Source organism: Rhipicephalus sanguineus, chromosome 6 (genome assembly GCF_013339695.2).
Source record: "Rhipicephalus sanguineus isolate Rsan-2018 chromosome 6, BIME_Rsan_1.4, whole genome shotgun sequence".
Lineage (NCBI taxonomy): Eukaryota > Metazoa > Arthropoda > Arachnida > Ixodida > Ixodidae > Rhipicephalus > Rhipicephalus sanguineus.
This window is the reverse complement of record NC_051181.1, coordinates 99,956,828-99,979,959: the sequence shown is the minus strand read 5'-3', so window position 1 is coordinate 99,979,959 and position 23,132 is coordinate 99,956,828. Positions and strand designations below refer to the sequence as shown.

General features: G+C 46.2%; 1 protein-coding gene across 2 annotated transcripts in view; it reads right to left on the bottom strand.

Moving 5' to 3' along the window:
- The window catches only part of LOC119396024 (monocarboxylate transporter 10), a 238,850-nt gene that overhangs the window by 128,613 nt on the left and 87,105 nt on the right, over positions 1-23,132 (bottom strand). The window contains exon 1 of one of the 2 annotated variants that reach the window (XM_037663061.2): positions 701-1,838. The exons of the other annotated variant lie outside the window; for it this stretch is intronic. Within the exon in view, the coding sequence (XP_037518989.1) occupies positions 701-1,364 (664 nt within the window). The 5' untranslated portion in view covers positions 1,365-1,838. Of the gene's footprint in view, positions 1-700; positions 1,839-23,132 lie in introns of those variants that run through there. 2 annotated transcript variants of the gene reach the window in all.

Here is a 23,132-nt window from a genome sequence, read left to right as displayed (position 1 = left end):
ATATTCGAAGGTGGATATTCGTATTCGATTCGTATTCGAAAAATTTGGTATTCGCACACCTCTACAGGTAACTCGATGGGCGTTTCTGCGAGCGAAGCCACAACTTCTTTTAGTGGCAATTAATTGAGTATTTTTTGTTTTGCTTTTACTGTTCTACTGCGTTTAAAAACAAAGAATAGCAGGTTTGCGGTCATTTCTTCGTACGGCGTGGTGGTTGATGTGGTGGCGATCGCAAAAACGTAACATCTTTTCAGTTCAGTGTAGGGCTGTTTGATTTTGTCCACAAGTCTTCCGTCATACTATGTTTGCTATTAGGCTGGCCAACACCTTCCCCTATACAAACAAATTTCGCGGACTTTGGGTTGAATATTTTTTTTTTATTGGTGAATTTCAAGTCCATGGCTCTCTTAGAGAAACACAACTCATTCACGAAGGCTGCGGTTTTGGTGGCGGCATGCGCCGGAAGCGATTGCAAGAGCCGGAAGTACGTCATCGCCGTTGTGTTCTGGGAATCACCAAAGGCATCTTCGACAAATTGTACTGGTGCTCATTGGGGTGCCCTGTAGTGCAGCCATTGCCTTCCATAATCCTTGCACCAGGACGTTACGGTGAGCACCGGTGCGATTTGTCAAGGATGTCATATAAGCTGCACCTGCAACCACGACGTGAGGTCACCAAGTGAAAGTCGCGAGTGCCATACCTGCGTGCAAGGTGTAGGCGTCATCGTCGCCGTGGAACTGTTGCCGGATGATGATCAGGAGCAGTCCGAAGGCTCCCTGCACGCCTTGCGTGAGCATGTGCACCAGCAGCGCGCACGCGCACACCACCCACCCCCAGCCGCCCTCCGGGTAGTAGTGTTGCCGTATGGTCGACACGCTGGGCTTCTCGAGCGCGGCCTTGGACACGCCCGGAACCTCGCCTCCCTCTTGGGCCTCGCGTCGGATGGCGTCCAGCACGCACGAGACGCTGGGCGACCGTCGCACGGCCTCGTTGTTCTGGATGCCCTGACTGATGTAGTAGGGACTCCTGGGGTCCGTCGACACGGCCGACTTGGAGCGGTACTGGCGAGGTCGCGGCGGGCAGCGGAGCACCGCGGCGGCCACGGCGCCGCCGCAGCTCTTGCCTTCGCCATCGGTCGTCGACTGTCCGCCTGTAGAGGCCTCCGCTCCCGAAACCCGCTCATCGTCCGCCGGTGCGGTCGAGACTGCGTCGGTGACTCGAACAGCTTTGGACGAAGCCTTGCCCTCGGCGGGAGCTGCGTTGGAGGTGGATGGACCCGGGTTGTTGTTCTCAAGGCACGCGGTCGACGTGGACGGCTGCGGCCACAGCTCTTCTGGCAGGTTGTCCGGACGCGCTATGGGCATGCTGCGGAGCGGTGGCCCGCATGGTACAGGCTGGGCGCAGGGCGGCGGGTGTAGCGGCAACGGCGGCTAGCCGACGATGCTGTCGGCGCAGACAGGGTGAGGCGGGATGAAATGCGGACGTTGCTCACGTGTTGGATACACGTCCGAAGTCCTTGTTTATGTCCACGCTCGAGAATTCACCGAAATGCTCTACTTGTCATGACGTGACCGAGCAAATGTATATGCGTGTCAGAGGGACAAAAGAAGAGGCGGCTTGCTCTCTGCCGGCAGAGGTTGAGCTTGGACTTTAGCAATGAGGTACAAGTTCAGGATCTTGTCAAAGTACGACACCTCCGTTCAGGCGAACACACGGGATCGCGCATTACTGGAAGTTGTGCGAAAAAGCACACATATAAAGTTGTTCGCGAACACATCGACGGACCAAGTTCTCTTTCTGTGGGAGAGCAGCGAAACGTTCCTAGTTACAGCACAACCAGGATAATAAACGAAGGCTACCACTTGACACACGAGCGCAATTACTCGTTGGACGAATTACTGGTTGATTCGGAAACGCTCACTGCGCGGCAGCACGGAAGCACATTCACAAACGAAACGGTACGTCGTACAAGCAGGTGGTCTGAAAGGTTAAACTCGCACACAGCGAAGTGTAATCACGGAAAAGACACCGGCTATCACCGCGATTCATCCTTGCAAACACACAACATACACGTGGAGGCTTCGGCCTGAGCCGGGTCAGCGAGGCACACATTCGCCTGGTCGGCAGGTTCCGCGTTTTCTATCTCAGCGGCGGGGCCCGATCTCCGCGGCTTCCGATGTAGCGCACGCGGTCGCCGATCACCTGGCGGCGGCGGCTTGATAGAGTGAAAGAGAGAGAGGAGGTCGAAGCTACGCCGAAACGACGCACGAACAACGCGCCCGAAGGTTGACGCACCTCCAGCGCGCGCGGCTTCGTCGGAAGCGACTGCGCCGGGAGCGGTCTCCGCGGCTTCACCGTCGGGAGCCGACTGAATCGAAGCTCGCGCGCCCGCGGCCCCTCCCCGGCAGCGCGCGTAAAAGAAAGGGGGTCGCGCGCGCGCGTGCGTGCGTAAGCGGCGGTTGCCGCCGCGTGCGTAGGTTGTGGTGGGAGCGGAGGGGGGAAGGGTTCTTCCTCCTCGTCCTCCTAGGCGACTCTTCCTCTCTTTCTCCCCAGCTTCCTTTTCTGAAAGAGCGTATGTTGGTGATTCCTTTCCTTATTCTTCTCGACTGTTTTGTTGTTCGCGCATCCGCGGAATAAGATGTGGTGGAGTCCCGCGCTAGCTACTTTGATGCAATCACGGACGCGTAAGCTCTCTCCAATAAAGAGTTCCCGCTTGGCGAACTGGTTGTAGTCGGCATCAGGCTTTTTGACGTAATCAAGGGAACAAGGGACTGAAGAGGAGGGAAGGAAAGAAGTGCAGTGTCATCAGTTTGGTTGAACGTAACACTGAGTACCTTTGACACTTTACTTACGCGGTATATGTAGAGAGACACGGAACTGTTCCCGTCTTCTTCAAATGGGTGTCAAAGCGATAGGTTTTCCTGCATCTTTCTTTCTTTTAATGATACGTGGCAGTTCAGTTTAAACGGGGTATTCTGAGGCCTTCTTGCGCTCAGCAATTTACCCGTACATTCGCTTCTTCCGTTGTTTCTGTTTCGATGTGTCAAAGTTGATTCGCTCGCACGTATTCACATAAATTTTTAGGTTTGTGTCCGTGTACGTGCGTATTGTCGTCATCATCTAGTATTCAGCGCACATGGGCCATTGTGTCACGTGATTTTCCTCACCCTCGTGAACCTTGGCTCCCGCTTTCCTTTGCTCTTTTGGTTGTCAATGTTCTCCCTCTCTGCATCATAAATAATTTAAGTCTTCGCGCACGTCTAAGCGAAGTCTACTTTGCGTAGCTGCCCACTAATACTATTGAATAGTTTATTCTTGTCGGAAATTGTCGTCTTTTTGTCTAAGCAAAGACACTCGTGAGTACGTTTGCTCAGTGGCAATCGGCTTCGTATAATACGACGCCACCGGAAACATTGATATCGGTAGCGTTTTTTCTTTGTGATATGTTTTTATGATTGACTGGATGCAGCAGTCCAGCCCTTGTCCTTCTTATTGCATTATTTGCAGGCACAAACGAGGATTGTTGAAATTCAACTGAGGACGGCTTCCTAGTTTAAATGATGGTAAAAGATGTCATAGGCTGTATTAAAACACATTTTCAGCTATTGAGGCGGTATCATCGCAGCAATTATTTTTGAAATCTCCGGTAACTAACACTGTAACGTGGTAGAAATTATGATGACTGTACGTGTGCAAATAAAAACTGTCGCAGGAATTTCAGTTAGCTAATACGTCGCCTTCACAGGGCGAGAAAGAAGAGAAGGAAGGCTAGCCAGTGTAAATACGAGCTAGTTATTCTAGCTAACTAACTGTTGGGGTTTTAGGTCCCAAAACCACGACTTGATTATGAGGGAGTCCATAGTGGAGGGCTGCAGAAATTTCCACCTGGAGTTCTTTAACGTGCACCTAAATCTAAGTACGCAGTCTTCGAGCATATTCGTCTTCGAGCATATTCGAAATATGGCGGCCGCGGCCGGGATTCCATCTCGCGACCTTAGTTCGGGTCAGAGCTGGGCAAAGATACTTTGAAATTGTATCGCGATACGATACAAGATACTGAGGCAAAACGTATTGGAGATACAGATACAAGATACTGCCGTACTAATTGTATCCGATACGATACTTGGCAATTGTATCTTCAGATACTTCGATACATTTTCAAATTTGTTATTATAGATCCATACAAAGTAGCAGCAAACGCCTATACACAAAGATGTCTCCTTGAAAATTTCTGAACTGTGACCTATTTAGTTTCACTTGCAAGAAATGTCTGTTAGTATCTCAAAAGTTTTGCCCTTCTTGCTCAAAGTACATTAGTTTCCTTCCAAAACAACCTATTGGGGCTTGTTTTAGCTTGTTCACAGGACAACTCTTTATACACTTCGCTGACAGCGGTTCTTGCTTGTCATTTTTGTAATTGATGGGAGTCGCTGCTCAGCTTGCCGACCAGCTAGCGGGTTGCCATGTAATCACAATAACGTCAATAAGAAGCCTTCGCACGACGGCGCAAATACCGGTGTGGACTTTTACCTTGTCCGTAAAAGACAGTTTGCACAATACCGTATATCCGGAGAGGTGTACAGCAGCAACAACGCTAATAGCGACTTTTTTTCTTCCTATAGGAGGGGGGGGGGGCAGGGGGGAGTGGCGCGGGGAACGCATGGTGTATACGGGGCTTGCGACCATTCGATAGCGGCCCGGCCGGCACACATGACCGTCTCCGTTCCATGTGCTTTTGTTTTCTAAATAAGTATGTTAGTGAGCTACACAGACATGACTGCTCTCAAGCGTTTCTTTCGTGAGGAACACGTGGTCACCATGTGCTGAAACATAACCGTGGAACAAAAACTCTATACTTCGATCCGCGTCCAGATTTCAGTCGTTATGTACATCCGTATCGTTGTTTCTGGAATCCGGACTCAAAATCCCCTTCAGAAATGACCTATGTATGAGATATGTCAAAGGCCTCCTTTCAAATGGCAACGTCATTTTGTTCAAACTCTCTCCGACCCCACCATCTACACTGTTCCCGGGCCTTTGGAGCTAAATTTCGTGACTGCGGCCCGCCGGCTATAAGCTGAGTTTGAGACCCCTGTTGTATATGTAGATGACGTAAACCTGCAATGAATTTCCATGTTCTACTTAGCTGCTGGCATAAGGGATTCTTTGTTGATATACTCACTAACGTGCAATCTTTTAGCAATTTTTCTTGAACGAGAGAACATGTGCAACACAGAAATGTCTCAGACGTATTACGTAGCTGCACGAAGCATCGCAGGACACCGCCGCTATTCGCGCTATTGCCGCTTATAGCTCCCTTTACGTAGCGATTAGTAATAAGAAAAATATTTAAGAAGGCCTAAAACCGGAAAACAAGTATAAGTAAAATAGAGAGGTGGTTGTTTATCAAACATTCACATTGAATGAGTACAGAAACACGATACAGACGGCGCCCTTAACAGCTATGATCACGAAGTATCGTCAACTAACCTGTTGAGACCAGGCCCGTAGCCAAAAATTTTTCGGGGGGGGGGGGGGGGGCACTTGCTGAAAACCTTGACTATTTGAGAAAAACACCTATTTTCGTTATTTATTTTTGGTATAACCACCTACTTCACCAAAATTTCGGGGGGGGGGGGGGGAGTGGCCCGGGCCACTCCCCCCCGCAACCAAGCCCTTAGCCGCCCAGCCCCCCCGGCGAAGGGCTTGGTTGAGACAATGTGAAATTTAGTGCCTATGGAAAATTGCCTGAAATGGCTCGTTGGGACGCTCATGAGTAAAACGGAGCATTCATTAAAACAACGTTTCTGGAATCCCCTTCCTAACATCTTTAAGATGGCTCTTCCATTTTTATAATGCAAACTCACTTTCGTTATTTTCTTAAGCGGTAAGTAGAATATTTTGTGCTGTATACTAAAAGCACGCCCGCATAATAATATATTTGTTTTTAAAATCGCCTTGGCAACGTGTAAATGTGTAAACAGTAGTAGAAATAAAGCAGACAGTTAGAAGAATAAAGCAGCAATCTTTTTCTGGGAGCGCGTTACGAAAGACATACTGCAGTGACCAGACCGGAAAAACAGTGCAGAGGCCTAGGTAATGTATGTGACGCAAAATTACAGCTAAGAAAGCACTTGTGCCTTGTGCTAATAATCAAATTATGATTTCATAAATTCTTTGAATAAATGCAGATGGAAGTGGAAAATACCGTACGCCAAGATATTTTCTGTTAGGTGAACGCTTGCTCTATTAGATCTAGCATCAGTACCTGTGGTGCTAAAGTTGTTAGAATCTTATTTGCATATAAGTTAATTCATTGCATGCAAGTCAAACTTATATCCTCGAGATCTTTTAAATCGCTAATATGTAAAATCCACGCGACGCAAAGCAACCCCATTCTTGCACGCATCACATTTCGTTACGGATCAAGACGCAAAAGAATCTGCAATAACGACACTGTAACAACATCAGAATTTGCGCGATAGACGCCGCACGCAGTGGAGTACGCGGCGCAGGACAGTGGCTATGAGCAAGTGTAGCGGCATTGGAGCAACTAAAAAGAAAAGAAATCGAGAAAACAAAAGGTACGTGGGCTGGGCGTAGACGTCCGCGTGCTTGTCTTCCTGATCTACCCTCACTGGACGACTCTGGCGTAAAAATAACGTCACTGCCCTTAGACTTATTCAGATCGCTTAGTGGCACCAGTACCAGCTTGAGAAGCGGAGTTTGGCCAGCGATTATTGTTTCGCACGGCTGTGTCGCGATAGAAGTATCTTGTATCTTAACATACACGATACATTATCGAATGTATTGGAAATACAGATACAGATACTCGTCTTTCGAGACGTATCGCGATACAGATACAAGATACCCAAAGTGTATCTAAGATAGTATCTAAGATACATGTATCTTCGATACTGCCCAGCACTGGTTCGGGTCAGCAGTCGGGCGCCATAACCTCTAGACCACCCGGGCTGATTATTCTGTGCTAGTGAGAAGGTAGATGAAATAAAGATAAACGCAAGAAAAAGCGAGTAACCGGAGCTCACCAAAGTAAGCAAATAAGGCTAGCTCAACGCACTCTCATAGCTCAGTTCCAATGGGTTGATTACTGTCGTCGCCTTGGTGCAAAAAAGAAAGGTCCTTATCACAGCGCTTGACCGTATTGACCATCGTCCCCTCGAGGACACTATACTAGAATTCATGGACCCTGATCCGAGCTGTCTTCGGCCCCAACTGCTTTGAAAGCGCTATAGAATGTTTTACAGTGAAGATGTCTTAGCCTACGCTGTGTCGTCGTCGTCGTCGTCCGTCGTAGTAGTAGTAGTAGTAGTAGTAGTAGTAGTAGTAGTAGTAGTAGTAGTAGTAGTAGTAGTAGTAGTAGTCGCAGCAGCAGTAGTAGTAGACGTCACGCAGGTCACATGACCAGAGGGTGGAGGGAGTAAATAAATAAGAAAAACGAAATGATGATGACGACGGTGGTCGAAATGATGATGATGACGACTTTCGATAGCCAATCACATAAACCGGCGTGCTTAGAGCTTCGCTGCGAGGCGGTTTTCACGGCGTGGAAATGGCTGATTCTTTAACGGCGAAGCTCTTTGAGCTGTCGGTAATTTGTGCTCCGTCGTGCAAAACTCCTCGGGTGGGTATGCGACACAGGAATTGGGAGAGCCCCTCTGCCGTGTACGAGTGTGAGTGTCAAACGAACACGTAGAAGACAGGGAGAGAAATAAAGAGATAGAAATAAATAGATAGAAAATAGAGAGAAAGAAAGAGAGAGAAAGAAAGCGATAGAAAGGAAGAGAAAAATAGAGAGATATGAAGGGAATAAAGACATGAAAAGATAGAAAGACAGAGAAAGACATAGAACAAGAGAGAAAGAGATGCAAAGAAACAGACACAAAAAAATATAGAAAACACGGAAAGCCAGACGGAAAGAAAAAGAAGAGAAATAAAGAGAAACAAAGAAATGGAGAGAAGGAAGCAGAGAGAGAGAAAGAAAGGGAAGAGAAATAAAGGTAGAAAGAGCGAGAAAAAGAAAGAAAGAAAGAAAGCAAGCAAGAAAGAAAGCAAGCAAGAAAGAAAGAAAGAAAGAAAGAAAGAAAGAAAGAAAGAAAGAAAGAAAGAAAGAAAGAAAGAAAGAAAGAAAGAAAGAAAGAAAGAAAGAAAGAAAGAAAGAAAGAAAGAGATAATAATAGAGATACAAGAATGAGGGAGAAAGAGAAAGAAAGAGAAGAAAGGAAAAATTAAAGAGAAGCAAGGCGCCCTCCTTCAGGCTTGGTGCCACTAATGAGAAGCTTGCATAATTTTTGTGAAAGCCATAGAACTTACTGAAAAGCTTCAGTGTTCGGATAGTTTTTATTTTGCTTCTTTTCTATTCACCTTTTTTCAGCACTCGCCGCGTCGCCGAGTTCAGAGTAGCCTGGTTAACCTAGTTAATCTCTCTGGTTTTCTTGTCTTGTTTTCTCGCTATGGAATATTAGGTAAAAAGGGCACGACGTTGGGCTAGTTGGTGTTGGATAGCTTGAAGTGAACGACAGCGCGTGAAACAAGGACAAAGAGAGAGCGAGGGACTACACGAGCGCTGACTAACAACGTTCTTCTTTATTGCACCAGGGCAATGTGTAGAAACAAGAACAGCCTGCCCCACATGCGCGACACCACACAATCAAACATAAACAAAGTCGATGGGAGCATCTTTTTAGTCGTGATTAAAACCCTTCTAATCGCAAGCCTGAGGAACGCCTTGTAGGCACGTGATTTCTCTTAGAGACATAGAAGCCATGCTGACACATGAAGAACCTTTTCTCTAAGAAAAAAATTCGGCAGATCCCACGTACCGTGGGAGTCAATGTTATGCGAAGCATGCGGCGGGAAGGTGCCTGTGGGTAATATTTTTACTGAGCGAAACGTTACAATGTGACACTGAACATTTGTATAAATTTCATACGCACACATACATGTTGAAGAGCCGCATATGTGTTATATAACCAGTTGTTTACAGTTGGGTAACGCTGCCAACGGCAACGTGGTTATTACCAACACCAGAAGCGGTAAGCTGATATGTAGTGCTTACACTTGTCCGTTATGATGGAGAACGCACGCACGTTTCACGAACCAGTGTGCACGTGTGGAAGAGGTTCTTGACAGTTCCTGAACAAGGTCATCATCACCGAGGTCAGTGAGGACCAGCAGCTGGTCATGACTTGTTATCGGATCCGGTCGTGATCGCGGTGACGAGGGGTTCATGTGTAGTGAAGTGTGAGGTATAGTACAGCTGTTGGAAATCGTGCATGCCTCGGTCATTTCGTCGACAAATTGTCTTTCGATAGAGGCGGGGACATGTGGGAACCTGAAGTCACCCTTCGCGTTGGTGAGCTTTAGGCCGTCGAGGCTGGAAGGTCTGGATAGTGCTACGTAAACCAACATCAGTGGATGACGCTTGTCGTATTCGTATATACTACCTGGACGTATGTGGCCTACGTCCGGGGCGTAGCCACGTTAGGGCACACCGGGCCCGTGCCCCCCCCCCCCCCGAAATTTTTTTTGCCATAGCATACAGAGCAGAAAATGACACTCGACCACATGTGCCTGCTCGTCCCCATTACAGATCAAGGAGGTGCCCCCCCCCCCCCGAAAAAAATTTCTGCCTACGCCCCTGGCCTACGTAGCCTAGTCTACAAAGCGGCTGTCAGTCAATCTGGCATTATTCTAGGTCAGCATGAGGCCATCGCCCAGCCTCGTAAGAAATGAAGAGGACACTACGTCATTCTAGCGGACTAAGTGCACTTTACGGTGCGATGATGTGAATATCACACATAACTTTCGTTAATGCATTCCTCCGGGGTCGAGCAATGCGTCAATATAGCTTGCTGAATCATAGGAATACTAATGTAATGTTTATTAGACTGCTATAAAAGCGGAACCAACACCGGAACCACAGACGTTAATCCGATATGACGCCTGTATCGTAGGAGTACACATGGGGTATCATGTAGGAGTATCACGTAGGGTTTATTGCATTCTTGCAAAATTAGATAGCCAGCACCATACCCACAATTGACGTTGCACTGACATTACACCTGCATAGGCTGTTTCTCTAAACCAGTTTATAGACTTGGCGTGGCTCTGTTGTAGAATACCTGATTGCTACGCACAATGCTTGGGTTCGATTCCTGCTGGGATACTAATTTTTATTCTTTCCATTCGTCGGGTCACCGCTGCCGATCAGGGTTTTTCTTAACGCTCTCGCATTTAGGTTACTAATGTCTGTTCTCGCCGTTCCTGGGTAGATATAAACTTTCAATCACCTGTGGTGCATACCCGTACACCACGGCACGGGTTAAACGGGTATGTGCCACACGTGTCTGGAGGAACGGGTTTGACGACGTACGCGACAGGATTTTTGCGTTATTCATATCATGACCCAACAGTCATGTTCGCCACATCTTCCTACCCTCCCATGCCAATTTTGGTCGACACTAAGTTAAGTAGGCGACCATGAGAGCACCCAGACTTAGGCGGCTAGATAGATAGATAGATACGTAGATAGAAACGCTCAAAGTGCCAAAGGTTCGCTAAGAAATGCTTCGCATTTAAAAGAGAAATGTATGTTTTGTCAGAGTTCGCCCTCGATACAAATTTTTTAACGTCTTTTTAGAAATACCCCTAAACCGAGGCGCATTAGTCGCTTGACTCCAAATGTGTTTTATTTTGTTGCTTTCAAAATTGATCAGCGCTTGCTCATGACGCAAATAATAACTGCTGTTCACATTAACGCTTACAGAGACAAGCTCTTTGTTACCAGCACTTCGCGTACGTGGAGCCTAATTTTTTAAGACCTCTCTTTTAACATTTTTTTTTTCATATCAGGTGTAAGTTCTTCGTCTTGTGCATACCAGAATCTTTGCTTCGGACCGCCAGACGGCGGTGCGAACTGCGCGAGCTCGGCGCACTCAAAGGAGCGGACAATTTCAATTCATTTTTTCGCTCGGTGCTAAGTAGCGCCGCGTTCTGTCATATGCTCAATTAACGACGTCTCCGTCTATGATGGGCTACTAACACACGCTTAATCATAGAAAAATACGACTTCAGGCGAGCGTTCGACCTGTCCCCTTCTTTTCTTTATCATTATTTTAGCATACAGAAATGAAAAGTTTGGTTCGTGGCTATACATATCATTTCGCCGACACCGCTTGGGGGCACTGCGTCGACTTCGTGGGTGGCCAGCCGATGGAGCGACGTGAACGCAATTTTCACGGCCGTCACTTGAGTTTTGTTGTTCGTATACTTATAATGTGTACTGGAGGTTCGCTCGAGCAGCCTTCTTGCTTCGTATCCCTTTGACCTTACCCCCACCCCCCCACCCCTATATTTTCAGTGTCTGCATAATTAAAGAACGCGCCGACACGCTTCCGCATTCCTCGCGGCGCGTCTCACATAATATCATCACAGAAACAAACAACCAAGAGAAGGATTCGACATGGCAGCGTACGCCGAAGCCCTTCCTTCGTTTTCAAGATTTTTTCAAAGCTGCCTGTAGTTTAAACACGCCCCTTCTCGAAGACCGCGCTAACCTTAGGCACCTCCCCTGTTTTTTCTTGAGCCTATGTACTTCTTATAGTTACTGTGCCATTTAATTAAATTGTTTAGGTTGCTCCTTTGTTTGTTTTTATTGCGTTTATTGAAGTTAGTACCCGCGTGTGAAGCACGCGTTCCGACGCCTCTTCGAAAGTCGTGAGTCACGATGCGATAGTTTTCAGCTGTCGAGTGACGCCTTAGCGCCGAGGCGCTAATATCGACAGTTTTTTTTTTTTTTTTTGGCATTGCATTAGCACGTGGCGCATCTCGCGGCGGGCCTATTTTTAGCGCGTTTCGCGCCCGGCCATTCATTTGTCATCATCGACAACACATGCGTCCGTTTATTCGTGGGCACTTATATTTCATTTTTGTATGTCGGCTAGGGCGTATTATAAATGATAGAATTTATTGCTTCTGGTTATAATCGGCGTGGGCAATTCTATTTTGCAGATGAGGCCGCGTGAAGATACATGGTAGCCTTAAGCACGGATGTCGGCGGGGTTGCGCTTAACACTTAAGGGTGGATAACTGTCGCTTATAAGGTTACGATGAGGCGTTCGCACTTCAGCTGCTTAAATGCGCAAGTGCATTTAAGCAGCGGAGGTATATACTTGTATATACTTGTACAGACGGGTCCACTGTTAAAGGGAACACTTGCGTGCAGGGCATGTTTGGATGTCGCTCTCTTGCAAAAACATAGTAGCTTAGATTTGCATGAAACTACTGGTGGTTGACAGTGTTGCCTCTTTTTGACAGACTCGTGCAGTGCGTGAACAACGTTTCCCTGTCCGCTTGCTGTTAGAGGGCCAGCAAAATCAAAGGTGCTCATTGGAGTGTTCACTTTAACAGTGGACCCCATTGTACATGCATTTGCACCTGCGTTTGAATATGTATGTATACATGTACCCGAGCTATACTTTCTGTGCATTGTTGAATGAAAGCCCCGCCATGCTTATAAAAGAGGAATGTCATTTTTCAAGTAGTGTCTTCGTACGAGACAGCCCAATCGCCAATTCGAAAAAGGAAGATTTGCGGTAGTTAAAGCTGGTTTAAGTTGCTCACTTTTAGCTCCAAACGGAATCTGCGTAGCGTTATGTCAGGGGCACCCAATCGTTAGGCTGCGTTACGTCTATTCGAAAAATGCAGTTTCGAGTAATGCCGTTCATATAAAGCCGTTATGGCCTTGCCGGCGAATGTGGAACGGGTAGCTGTAAAAAAAACAAGCAAAAACTGCAAGAACTAAATTGAGGACGCACTTGTGAGGCACATGACACGCACTTCCATGCCAGTGTTACGCAGGAGCAGTTGCGTCCCGAATATTCGTGCGTGGTCGTCTCTATACTGTTTTGTCAGCGGCTGTTATTTTGTGATGGTTATTTTCATCTTCGCTACTGGCTGACTAAAACCCGCGACACTGCTATCGCCGGTGCATCAGAAGCCTTTCAGGAGGAATAATGAAAAAGGATAAGAAAATCCCGAAAAAAAATTTTGATCAGGTTGAGGGGGGGGGGGTTAAATATTCATATTTTCCTAAAGCAATCTTTAAGGGTTGTTTTTCAACTTTCTGTTTGAACAGTAAAACGCCATATTTACTCGTTATTGAATTCTGTAAAGCATATTCAGAAATGAAATTTCGTTATGGCCAAGATTGTGCGTTTTGCACTTGTTTAGTCATACTTTAACAGTGCGCTGACTTTTGCAATAACGATTTGATTATGCTCAAACCGCTTGAGCCACGGTTTCTCTCGTGTTGTTATCATATTTATTTGTTTCGGTCTCCATTCAGTGCTTTGAGAGTAACGAATTGCATGTCGTAATCCAATTCTCCCATATTTCCCCTTTGTTTTAGGCAGCACTTACGAGCGCGAAGAAATAATTACCTTGTGAACGTATAAACCAAGGATCGTTTCACTGACTGTAGGACATATAATTTCTTCAGAATAATGTACAGCACTCATGGACATCCTTTCTCTATTCAAGGCGAGAGCATGATTGGATAAATATTTTTCGTGCGGATTGATTTATGAGCGGTAACAGGAAAGAAAAGAGCGGACAAGTCTTTTGTATGCAATTTGGGGAAGGTGGGAGAGAGAGGAAGCAAATAAATTGTTAAGGTGTTTAATAGACAGCACTCAACGACAATGAGTAATGGCGACAGTCACGGCAAGGCACGAACTCCCTGCGCGAGCGGCGTTCTTTCTTCAAGCAACCAAAGAGGATGACCCACTAGAAGGCGCTGGAGAGGGTAACCCATTACCATGTCCCAAGGCTTCTCTACAAAACAATTGATTATGTAGCATCGATAATCGCTTGAATGCCATTTTTCCTCCGTGGGCGCCGGTTTAAACTCAAGTTCAACGCTGCTTGCATGTAAAGGCGTTCATTCCAAGTAAGGTGTTGAATGCGTCGGCCATGGCTCTCCACGGGAAATGCACCGAATCAGGAAGAAATATTTTTGAAAAGTGCACAGAATCTCTTCCCCCTTACGTCTTCTCAGCCTAGGGTACAAAAGTGGATATGTATCTTCTCGTTAAGCTCATCGCCCTCCACATGTCATTTATATATATATATATATATATATATATATATATATATATATATATATATATATATATATATATATATATATATATATATATATATATATATATATATCTGTTTCTCCTTCTCCCTAGATATGTTACATTCGGCAACTTGAAACAGGAGTGATAAAAGAGGCGTTTCTTTTTTGTCTCCTGTAGTTCTTAAAGGTGTTTCTCAGAGGATATACGCCATATGGTATCTTCAATGAATATGAACAGCACGAAAGTTTTACTGAAGTTTATGTTACGATAAACCCGGCGGTGGTACAGTTGTATACGGTGCTCGGCTGTTAACCCGAAAGTCGCGGGTTCGATCCCGGCCGCGGCGGTGACATTTCGACGGATTCTAGGTGCACGTCAGTGCATCTAGATGTCAGTGCAGGTTGGTGGAAATTTCCGAAGCCCTCTTCTTCGGAGTGCCTCATAATCATATCGTGTTTTTGTCGAGTAAATCCGCAGAAATTATTATTATTATTATTATATTATTATTATTATATTATTATTATTATTATTATTATTGTTGTTGTTGTTGTTGTTGTTGTTGTTGTTGTTGTTATTGTTATTATTATTATTATTATTATTATTATTATTATTATTATTATTATTATTATTATTATTATTATTATTATTATTATTATTATTATTATTATTATTATTATTATTACGTTACGTTACGATAAACCCAAGTACTTGGCACGGATCCCGGTTCTTTCGCACCACCTGTAGCCGCGTTTTTTACGCTGACCCAAAGTGCCGGGAACACACACTCTGTGCCCCACGCAGTAAAGGCCAGCTGAGCCCACTGTTGTTACATCACACGGAGAGGATAAATATCTAAGCAGATAAATGTCTTGGAAATATAAGCAAACTCGGATAATAATGACTCGGAACTACCGAAGTTCTTCGCTCTCTTTCCCGCCGTCCTGTTTTTCTTTCTTGTTTTTTTTTTTCTCGCACTGTTGGGAGCCCTAGCCATCGCAGCTGTTGTTGCGGAGAATCGGGCCGCTGGGGATGCGCGAAACTGGCAACAGCTGTGCTTTTCGGAGCAGCCACCACTTTCTCTCTTTCTCTCTCTTTCTCGTTTGCGCGGAGTTCACTCCGTGCTTGGAGGAACAGGTCTGCGCACTCGAAAATCCCTTAGCGACTGCGAGGAACGTCATTCTAAAAAAAACCTAGGCTTCCGAGATGCCGAGTTCGAAACTGAAAGAATTGTGCGAAGCGTATAGTATAGGACGTTGCGGGAGAAAAGAACCTCCAAGGGGCCAGCTTGATTTCGTGCCGCTACATTTTTTTTTGTTTCTTTTCTGAAAAGCTCCCGTCTTTGCGGGAAAAAGTTGCTTGTAAAGCACTTAGGTACGCAGTTATTTCGGTGCAGGTCCGGTCTTCTCTCTGTTCACCGTTGCACGTTATACAAAGGACGAAGTTTTGCTCAAATGTGCGATCGTGGATGCGAATGCCTTCAGGGACGTAAGGGAGCTGGGTGTTTCGTGGCCATATTCCCAATTTTTCGTAGCTATGAAACGTCAGCGTAAGATTAACGTGTTTTGGCAGATCAGATTTGCGGAAGTCCGCAAGTTGAAGTAAAATCGTTATTCTATCAGCTTCTGGCACAAAACCACAGCAGATGAAATCCATACGGCTTCGTTAGAGAGAATGTTTTCTGTTTGGAGAAAAAAAAAGATATTCGGACCAGGACGGTTTTTGTGGGTTCCCATTGCAGCTCCGTTCGCGCTTACAAACGGGCTCATGATGATATTTTACAGCGAAAGCTGTTATGAGATCACAACAACAGCCATTTTTTGGCGGACACCGGGCTATCGCGCGTAATAAAAAAAAGCGCAAATAGGAAAGAATACCCAGGAGGGAACGGGGTTCGAACCTGGGCCCCCTGTGCGGGAGCCCAGTATTCTACCACAGAGCCATGCGGTGCTTGAAACTCCGTTGCAAAAAGACCCTTTACAGGCTTCATGTCGGGAAGTAACTGCATTAACATATGTAATATAGCGCGGTTGAAGAGAACAATAACAACCAGGCGTCACAACGCGAATTCTGCAACCAGGGTCACACAATGTGAATCGAGTCGGTCGTTGAATGCTTCCAACCCATTGCCAAGGACTCAGCCATAATTCTTCAACGTCATCAGGCACAGCATTAACAAAGTGCACGTAATGCCTTACAGATGTGTAACGGGTACGACGGTTCTCAGCATAATGACGAAAAATGGCGTAGTGACTGCTTCCCTACTTCACAAAAATTATTATGATTTATAGCGTAGTGGGCACTTCGCACGTGTACTTGTATTAGTTGCCAAGGAAGCCAATAAGGCCCCTATTATCAATTTCCTCAAGGCCTCAATAAAGTTATTTCCCTCCCTCTCTCTCTTTATCACGTTAACATATGTTATATAGCGTGGTAGGAGAGTGAAATAACGACGGGGTGTCACACAATGCGAATCACGTAACTAGCGGGTTGTTGAATGCTTCCAACCCATTAAAAAGGGCTCAGCCATAACTGTTCAACGCTATCAACCACCGCATCAACAAAGTGCACATAATGCCTTACAGATGTGTAGCGGGTACCTCGCTTCTCCGCAAGATGACGAACAGTGGCGTAGTCGGTGCTTCCCAACTTCACAAAAATTATGATTTAAGGCGTAGTGTGTATCTTGCATGTGTACTTGTATTAATATCCCCAAGATTATAGTGAACTAGAAGTTGGTTTCTAGTCCACTGTACCCAAGATAGTTTACAACGGGCTCTAGAAATGCCACTCTTCCAGCTTTCGTTGTGCCTGTGCTGCGCTTTCCGCGCAGGCCTGGCGTTCTTTTCTCTCTCTCTCTCTTAAATGTGCTATATGACAACGCCTGTTCTTTTTATAAAAATGCCTAGCTGTGCGGCTAGCAAGGAGTTCGGCCGAGAATGTTATGTCTGTAATGTCCAATGTATTGTACTCCTGCTACGAAGACGTTCTTGGTTCTAAATTGTGATTTAGGCACGGTAACCTTAACTCGTGCTACATATGGTAACGATCCTGACACGCTGGAAGAGCATTTCACATTGGGGTAATTGAACAACGAAATTATGCTTATAGTATAGTATAGTATTACTATAGTACAGCAACTGTTTGTTTTCTACAAATGTACTGTTTTTAGCCAGAATAGTAAAGTGAAGGACCTGTAATTTTTCTGTAATTGAAACAGTGATTGGTCGTTACAGGCGTAAGCTTCGTTACCTTCTTACAGCTGCTATAGTGTTTAGAGCGCCCTATCGTCAACAGAAAACTATTATCATCATGATCCGGCACTAGCTTTGTTCTTCCTCTTCATTCTCTTCTTCATCTTCTGCTTCGCTCAAAGAACACGTGGGCTAATTTGTCCGGCGCACGATTATGATCACTCTGATGGCTGAGAGAACGCGTACAGAGAGATAGAACGAAAAAGGTAGAAACAAAGAGAAAGGGAGAAATATTGGGGGAAAAAATTCCGGATGAGGCGGGATTCGAACCCGCGTGCCCACGATCCAAAGGCGAGCATTGTAGCCTCTCGGCTATCCAGGCACGCCAGCAGAGCATAAAATAGCCTTGTATAGAATAGTATAGCAAGGGGGGTGGGAAAGGAAAGTGAGGATGAGAGATGTGGAGGTGAGGAGGAGGGAAAGAAGGAGTGCAGAGAGTAAAGCATAATGCAGACAGAAAGAGAGAAATGGAGAGAAAGAAGAGAAGAAAGACAGAGAGAGAAAGAAATAAAAAGAAAGCGGGAGCGAGAAATAGAGAAAGAAAGTGAGCGAAGAAGTACAAAAAAAAGATATAAATAGCGAGAAAGAGAGATAAAGCAATATGTGAAGAAGGACGAAGAAAGGAAAAGAGACAAGAAAGAGATAGAAAATAACAGAAAGAGAGAAAGAAAGAAAGAGAAAAATAGAGAGAAACAATGGCCGTCCAGCTCCGCTGTTCTTGCAGGCTTGGTACCACTAGTGCAAAGCTGTCTTTTTTTTTTTTTGCACCGAAGCACAGTCCGTATTCACTAATATTATGCAAGAATTGGTCGTAACATAAAGTTTCCTTGCTAGTCATGATACCGAAGAGAGAGAGAGAGAGCGCGTGAGAGGGAAGAGGAAAGGCGGGGGCGTAAACAAGAAGTGCATCAGGTTTGCTGCCCTGCATTGATGGAGGGGGAATGGGGAATAAAAAATTGGCTGCGGCTTAGCTCGACTAGGCCCGGTTATGCAAGCGAAAGCTCGTTACACTTGGTTATGCTTGTTTACCCTCCTAGCCGAAGCACAGTTTGCCAACCGAACGATATGGCTACTAGAACGTGCCGTACTGCGAGCACTCAGTACCATCGTTTCGTCAGTTTCCGAAGCCGTCGCCGCAGTCGAACGCGAGGCGCCCTAAAGCTCGTCGATGTCGTCTTTGTGCATCCTTCTACCGACGTTTAGCTCGACGAAGGTCTCGTTCATCACTCATTTCAGCCTGCCACTTTGCGCGCTGGTACTCATGTTTCCGCTTTAACTTATTAGCAAGCCGGGCGACGTCTGCAGGATGGTCTGACGCAGCTTGCCGCTTTGGCCGCTGGGACCGCGCAGACAACTTCGGCACAGATGGACCAGCGTCCTTGCTCCCTCGTTCCATCGCGCGACCGCGGCACAACATGGCACAACGGCTGAACTGAAGCACTCGCCCGCTGACCCGACGTGGCAGAGAGAGTGGCGAGTCACGTGGGTAATCACGTGGACACGGCTGGCGAAGCAACGTTTTTCATCCTAGCAGAGGTTGGAGCAGCGGCGGCGGCAGACGCGGCTAGTCACGCGGTATGCGTTATTCGCTTCAAGGTCAAGCAGAGACACACGGTGAAACTCGCTCGACTAAGCCAGTAAAGCTTTCGCTTTAAAAACGAAAGGGAGAACACAAAGAGTGTCAATTCTTCCTAAAGTGCATATTGACACCACAGTTATCCACTAAGATCTGCCACCCGCCACGGTGGTCTAGTGGTCATGGTGCTCGACTGCTGACCCGAAGGTCACGGGATCGAATCCTGGCCGCGGCGGCCACATTTTAGATAGGGGCACAAATGTTTGAGGCCCGTGTATTTAGATATAGGTGCACGTTAAAGAACACCAGGTGGTCGAAATTTCCGGAGGCCTCCATTACCATATCGTGGTTTTGGGGCGCTAAAGCCGAACAGTTATAATTATAATTTATTACTAAGATCTGCCGAGCAAAAGGCGTGTGCAACGGCCTAGAAACATGATCTAAAACCTATGAGAATATTGTCTCTGGTTATAAGGAGCTTGAGGCGTTTGCATATTCAATTTGCGTTGAATATGCAAATTCTCATAGTTTCCTGACAATGGGGAGGGGGGGGGGAGGCATATGATGCAGCGGCGATAGAAACGAGAGGACTGCTTTCGATGATGCGAGTGGAAACATTGAGGTTCGTTTCTTAATTAGACGTTAAATAAAAGTGGTGATCGTTTGCCATTTGCTTACAAATTACAAAGTATACAAAACGCGTGGGCATTTTCCCAGTTTACGGGCGAACCAAGAATCATATCATCTTTATATTTAAAGATGATGAGGAGCACGTCATTGCCCACGAGCGAAAAAAAAGTTTACGGTGTGTTTGTTAATTAGATGAATTGCAATTGTTCGCTCAATACTTGGCTTCCTTTTCTTTAAACGGCGTCATGCGAAGCTCATGATGTTTTGCGATAAACCGAGGTACTAATAAACACGCAATGATTCGATTTGCATTGCAATGACGGGCACGTTATACGGTTGAAGTACAAAGTTGAAACAGCGCGTGTTGATTACATATGCACATTGTAGAAATATAATTGTGCAAGGGTTCGACAGACTCTATACGTTCATTCTACGCAGTGCTTCTTAGGAGCGTCTCAATGTCTTGGAAGAACTAAATGTGGCACCGATTGCCCCACAGGTAGAATTAGAAAGACGTTACAAAAAACCCAAGTGGACCAGGTTACTCCGGAGCGCCTCATAAATGGTTCGTAGTTCTCCCGCTTTAAGCCCCAAAATTTAATTAGGCTAATTACAAGCGGTAGGCACATTATAGGGAAGATGGGCGGGTAACGTGCAACGTTTTCGGATTAATGACGGGTTGTGCAGGTAATTGCTGAATACACACTTTCTTTACGCTTTCTTTCTTTCTTTTCTTTCTTTCTTTCTTTCTTTCTTTCTTTCTTTCTTTCTTTCTTTCTTTCTTTCTTTCTTTCTTTCTTTCTTTCTTTCTTTCTTTCTTTCTTTGCTTGTCTTACGAAGCGTGTTCAAGGTTTAACCAGTGTTCTTGGTTAACTAAACATGGCACCGAGTTCACTTTTCTTGAAAATAGGGGGATGTAATTGGCGATCGACGTGTGACGAGTTTATTGTTGATGTGCCGATCGTGGTATTTGCCGGATAATGAATGAACACTTGTTTTCTTCCTACTTGAACGCTTACGTGCATCATTCAGATGATTGTCCTGTAGTCTTCAGAGAGCTAAATTTTCTCGGGGAAGTTCTTATATGGTGGCATTGACGGGCAAGTTTTTAGTGCAGTATCACTGGAATCGCTGATTACTGTACCACAGTTACCGCTGCTCAGAAGCGAGAAGCCGGTTGTTTGGGTAATAGAGGATGAGCCGAGCAGTTTCTTACAAAACAGTTTTGTGGCAGAGAGGGAGAGACAGAAAGAAAAACGCAAGGAGTTTAACCTCAAAGAAGCATTAGGCTGCTTGCAGTAGATATTGGGAGAGGTTAAAAGGCAAGGTAGTATTGGCCTCTAGGCCCACCACTGCAAATGGCGGCGCCACCGTCGGCGTGACGTGCTTGGCAGGATCACGTGGTCTCAGCGGCCGCGTCGGCTGCTTGTGGAGCGCTGCCGCGTGCTTTGAAAACGCGTTTCAAGTACCACATGCGCTGCGGTCTGTTCAAATACGGAAGTTTTCTCGCATTTTCTGCTCAATTGAAACCATTGTAATAGAGTGGCTGCCTCCGAAGGCGACGCACATAGGGCTCTACCGCTCGGTGCCGCAGTGCCGGGCTTACGCAACGGAGCCCAGTGTCAGCCTGCACCGCGGTCACCGCGGGACAAGAAACTGCGTGAAGCGTGGGTTGTAAAGCTAAGAACCGGCAAGTAGCCATCGTGTACGAGTCTTGTGTGCAACAAGCACTTCCGCGAGGAAGACTTTCGTTACTGCGTCGGGCCTGCGATGTTCGGTGAGTAGCAGGCAGCGCGCACTGAGACGATGGCTCACGCGCGCTTCCCGCCGGCAAATGATGCTTATCTGCCACAGGATGGAAAAGGCGCTACCTTTTACCACGTGCGATACCATCTCAGAACCCTCCCGTGCGACCTCTTGATCGTCGGCCCCGTGCTCAGCGTCCACAAATGCGGCTGCAGATGCGCAAGTCATTGTTTAGATACGTTGAATTAAAAAACTCACAGTGTCCCTTATGCATTCGCCAAAGATGACTAGAAGGCGAAAGCCACCTTCTTCTTCTTGTCAGTCGATGTATTGATTCTCCCGCGCCCCCATCCAAAAGCGTTCTGCACCTAACGCGGTTTTGCACGGCCTCCGTGACCGATCACGGAGGCAATGCAAAGGGACCATGTAGTGTGAATACGTCATCATGTGAAATCACGTTATGTAACGTCATAGTGATGTCATAATGAAGTTACAAATTTAGGAGATCTGTGACGTCATATGGTGACGTCATCACGTGACGATTATTTTTTGCATCACTCATCTTGACGCCGCCGACGGTCAATCTTCCTGTTTGAAGAGGCATCTAAGGCTTTCGCCTTCATAAGCTACGCGACGTTTGCTGGTGGACGTACGTAACGAGAGAGTCAAATGCTGCGACTGTGTTCTGCATTTATGTTGGCAATAACCTTTTTTTTTTTTCAGTCAAGCTTGCGTTCCCCTGACGCAAACACAATGTGCTAAAAAGCCCAAATTTATTTGTGCCACTCTCAAACTCACGTTGGGCCTCTCCAACCCCATGTATTTTCTTGGAGCCTTATTTATTTTCGTGGGAAAGATATGCCACCCTGTTGGCGTCAGACACGGCACTGCTACCAAAATTGCTGCGGTACTCGCCAAATAATTGCTATCCTGTTTTGCGGCTGCTGGTTGCTGCAATAACTTCTATTTTATTCACCGCTATTTCAAGCTCATGTGGGTCCTAGTTCACAGCCGACTTTTGCAGAACAAGTCCGGCGAACGTTACTGTATTTTCTTTCTTTTGGCGTCTCATGCTACTACATGCTCGGTCTCGTAGACTGGTTCTCCTTTCACCAGCAGTTTCGAAGTGGTGAAGCTTTGGTCTATGAATATGTTGATGACAGAGAGCGGCAAGTTCACTGTAATGCAAAGGGATCGATAATTAAGGAGCATTAAAAAAGGCGTCGCATTTGCTCACGTTTTGTGTGAGCACCAAACGAAACGAATGCACTGAATAAAGAAACGGAAGCAGCGGCATTTGCCCGCTGAGAAGACCGATCAATACGCAGTGCGAGACAACTTGTCAAATGACATTGAAACGCACACGAATTTAGACCGAAAAAAAGAAAACACTGAATCGTCGGGACGGCACATCACAAAGTTGCCATGCGCACCGAAGCCGTAGTTGTAACGAAATTGTTTTTGAACTGCTCTGATAGCGTCCGCGCAACATTAGTTGTTTGTGTACTCACAAATTCTCATATTTTGCGGCCTAAAGTTCACAGCCATAACGTGCTCGTAGCAAAAGCGAAACCATCAGTACGAACATACATGCAGCGGCACAGTCAGTCGTCGCGAACCCGTGCGATCGCTGCCTCGAGGCTTCTTTCTGTTATGCTCCGTTTGGTTATACAGGCAGTCTACTCCAACGAAATATTTCACATAGTTTGCACTGAGCGAGTGACTACCTTTCACGCAAGAAGCCGGTTCAGGGGTCTCCAACGCGGTGACCGCGTGAAGCGG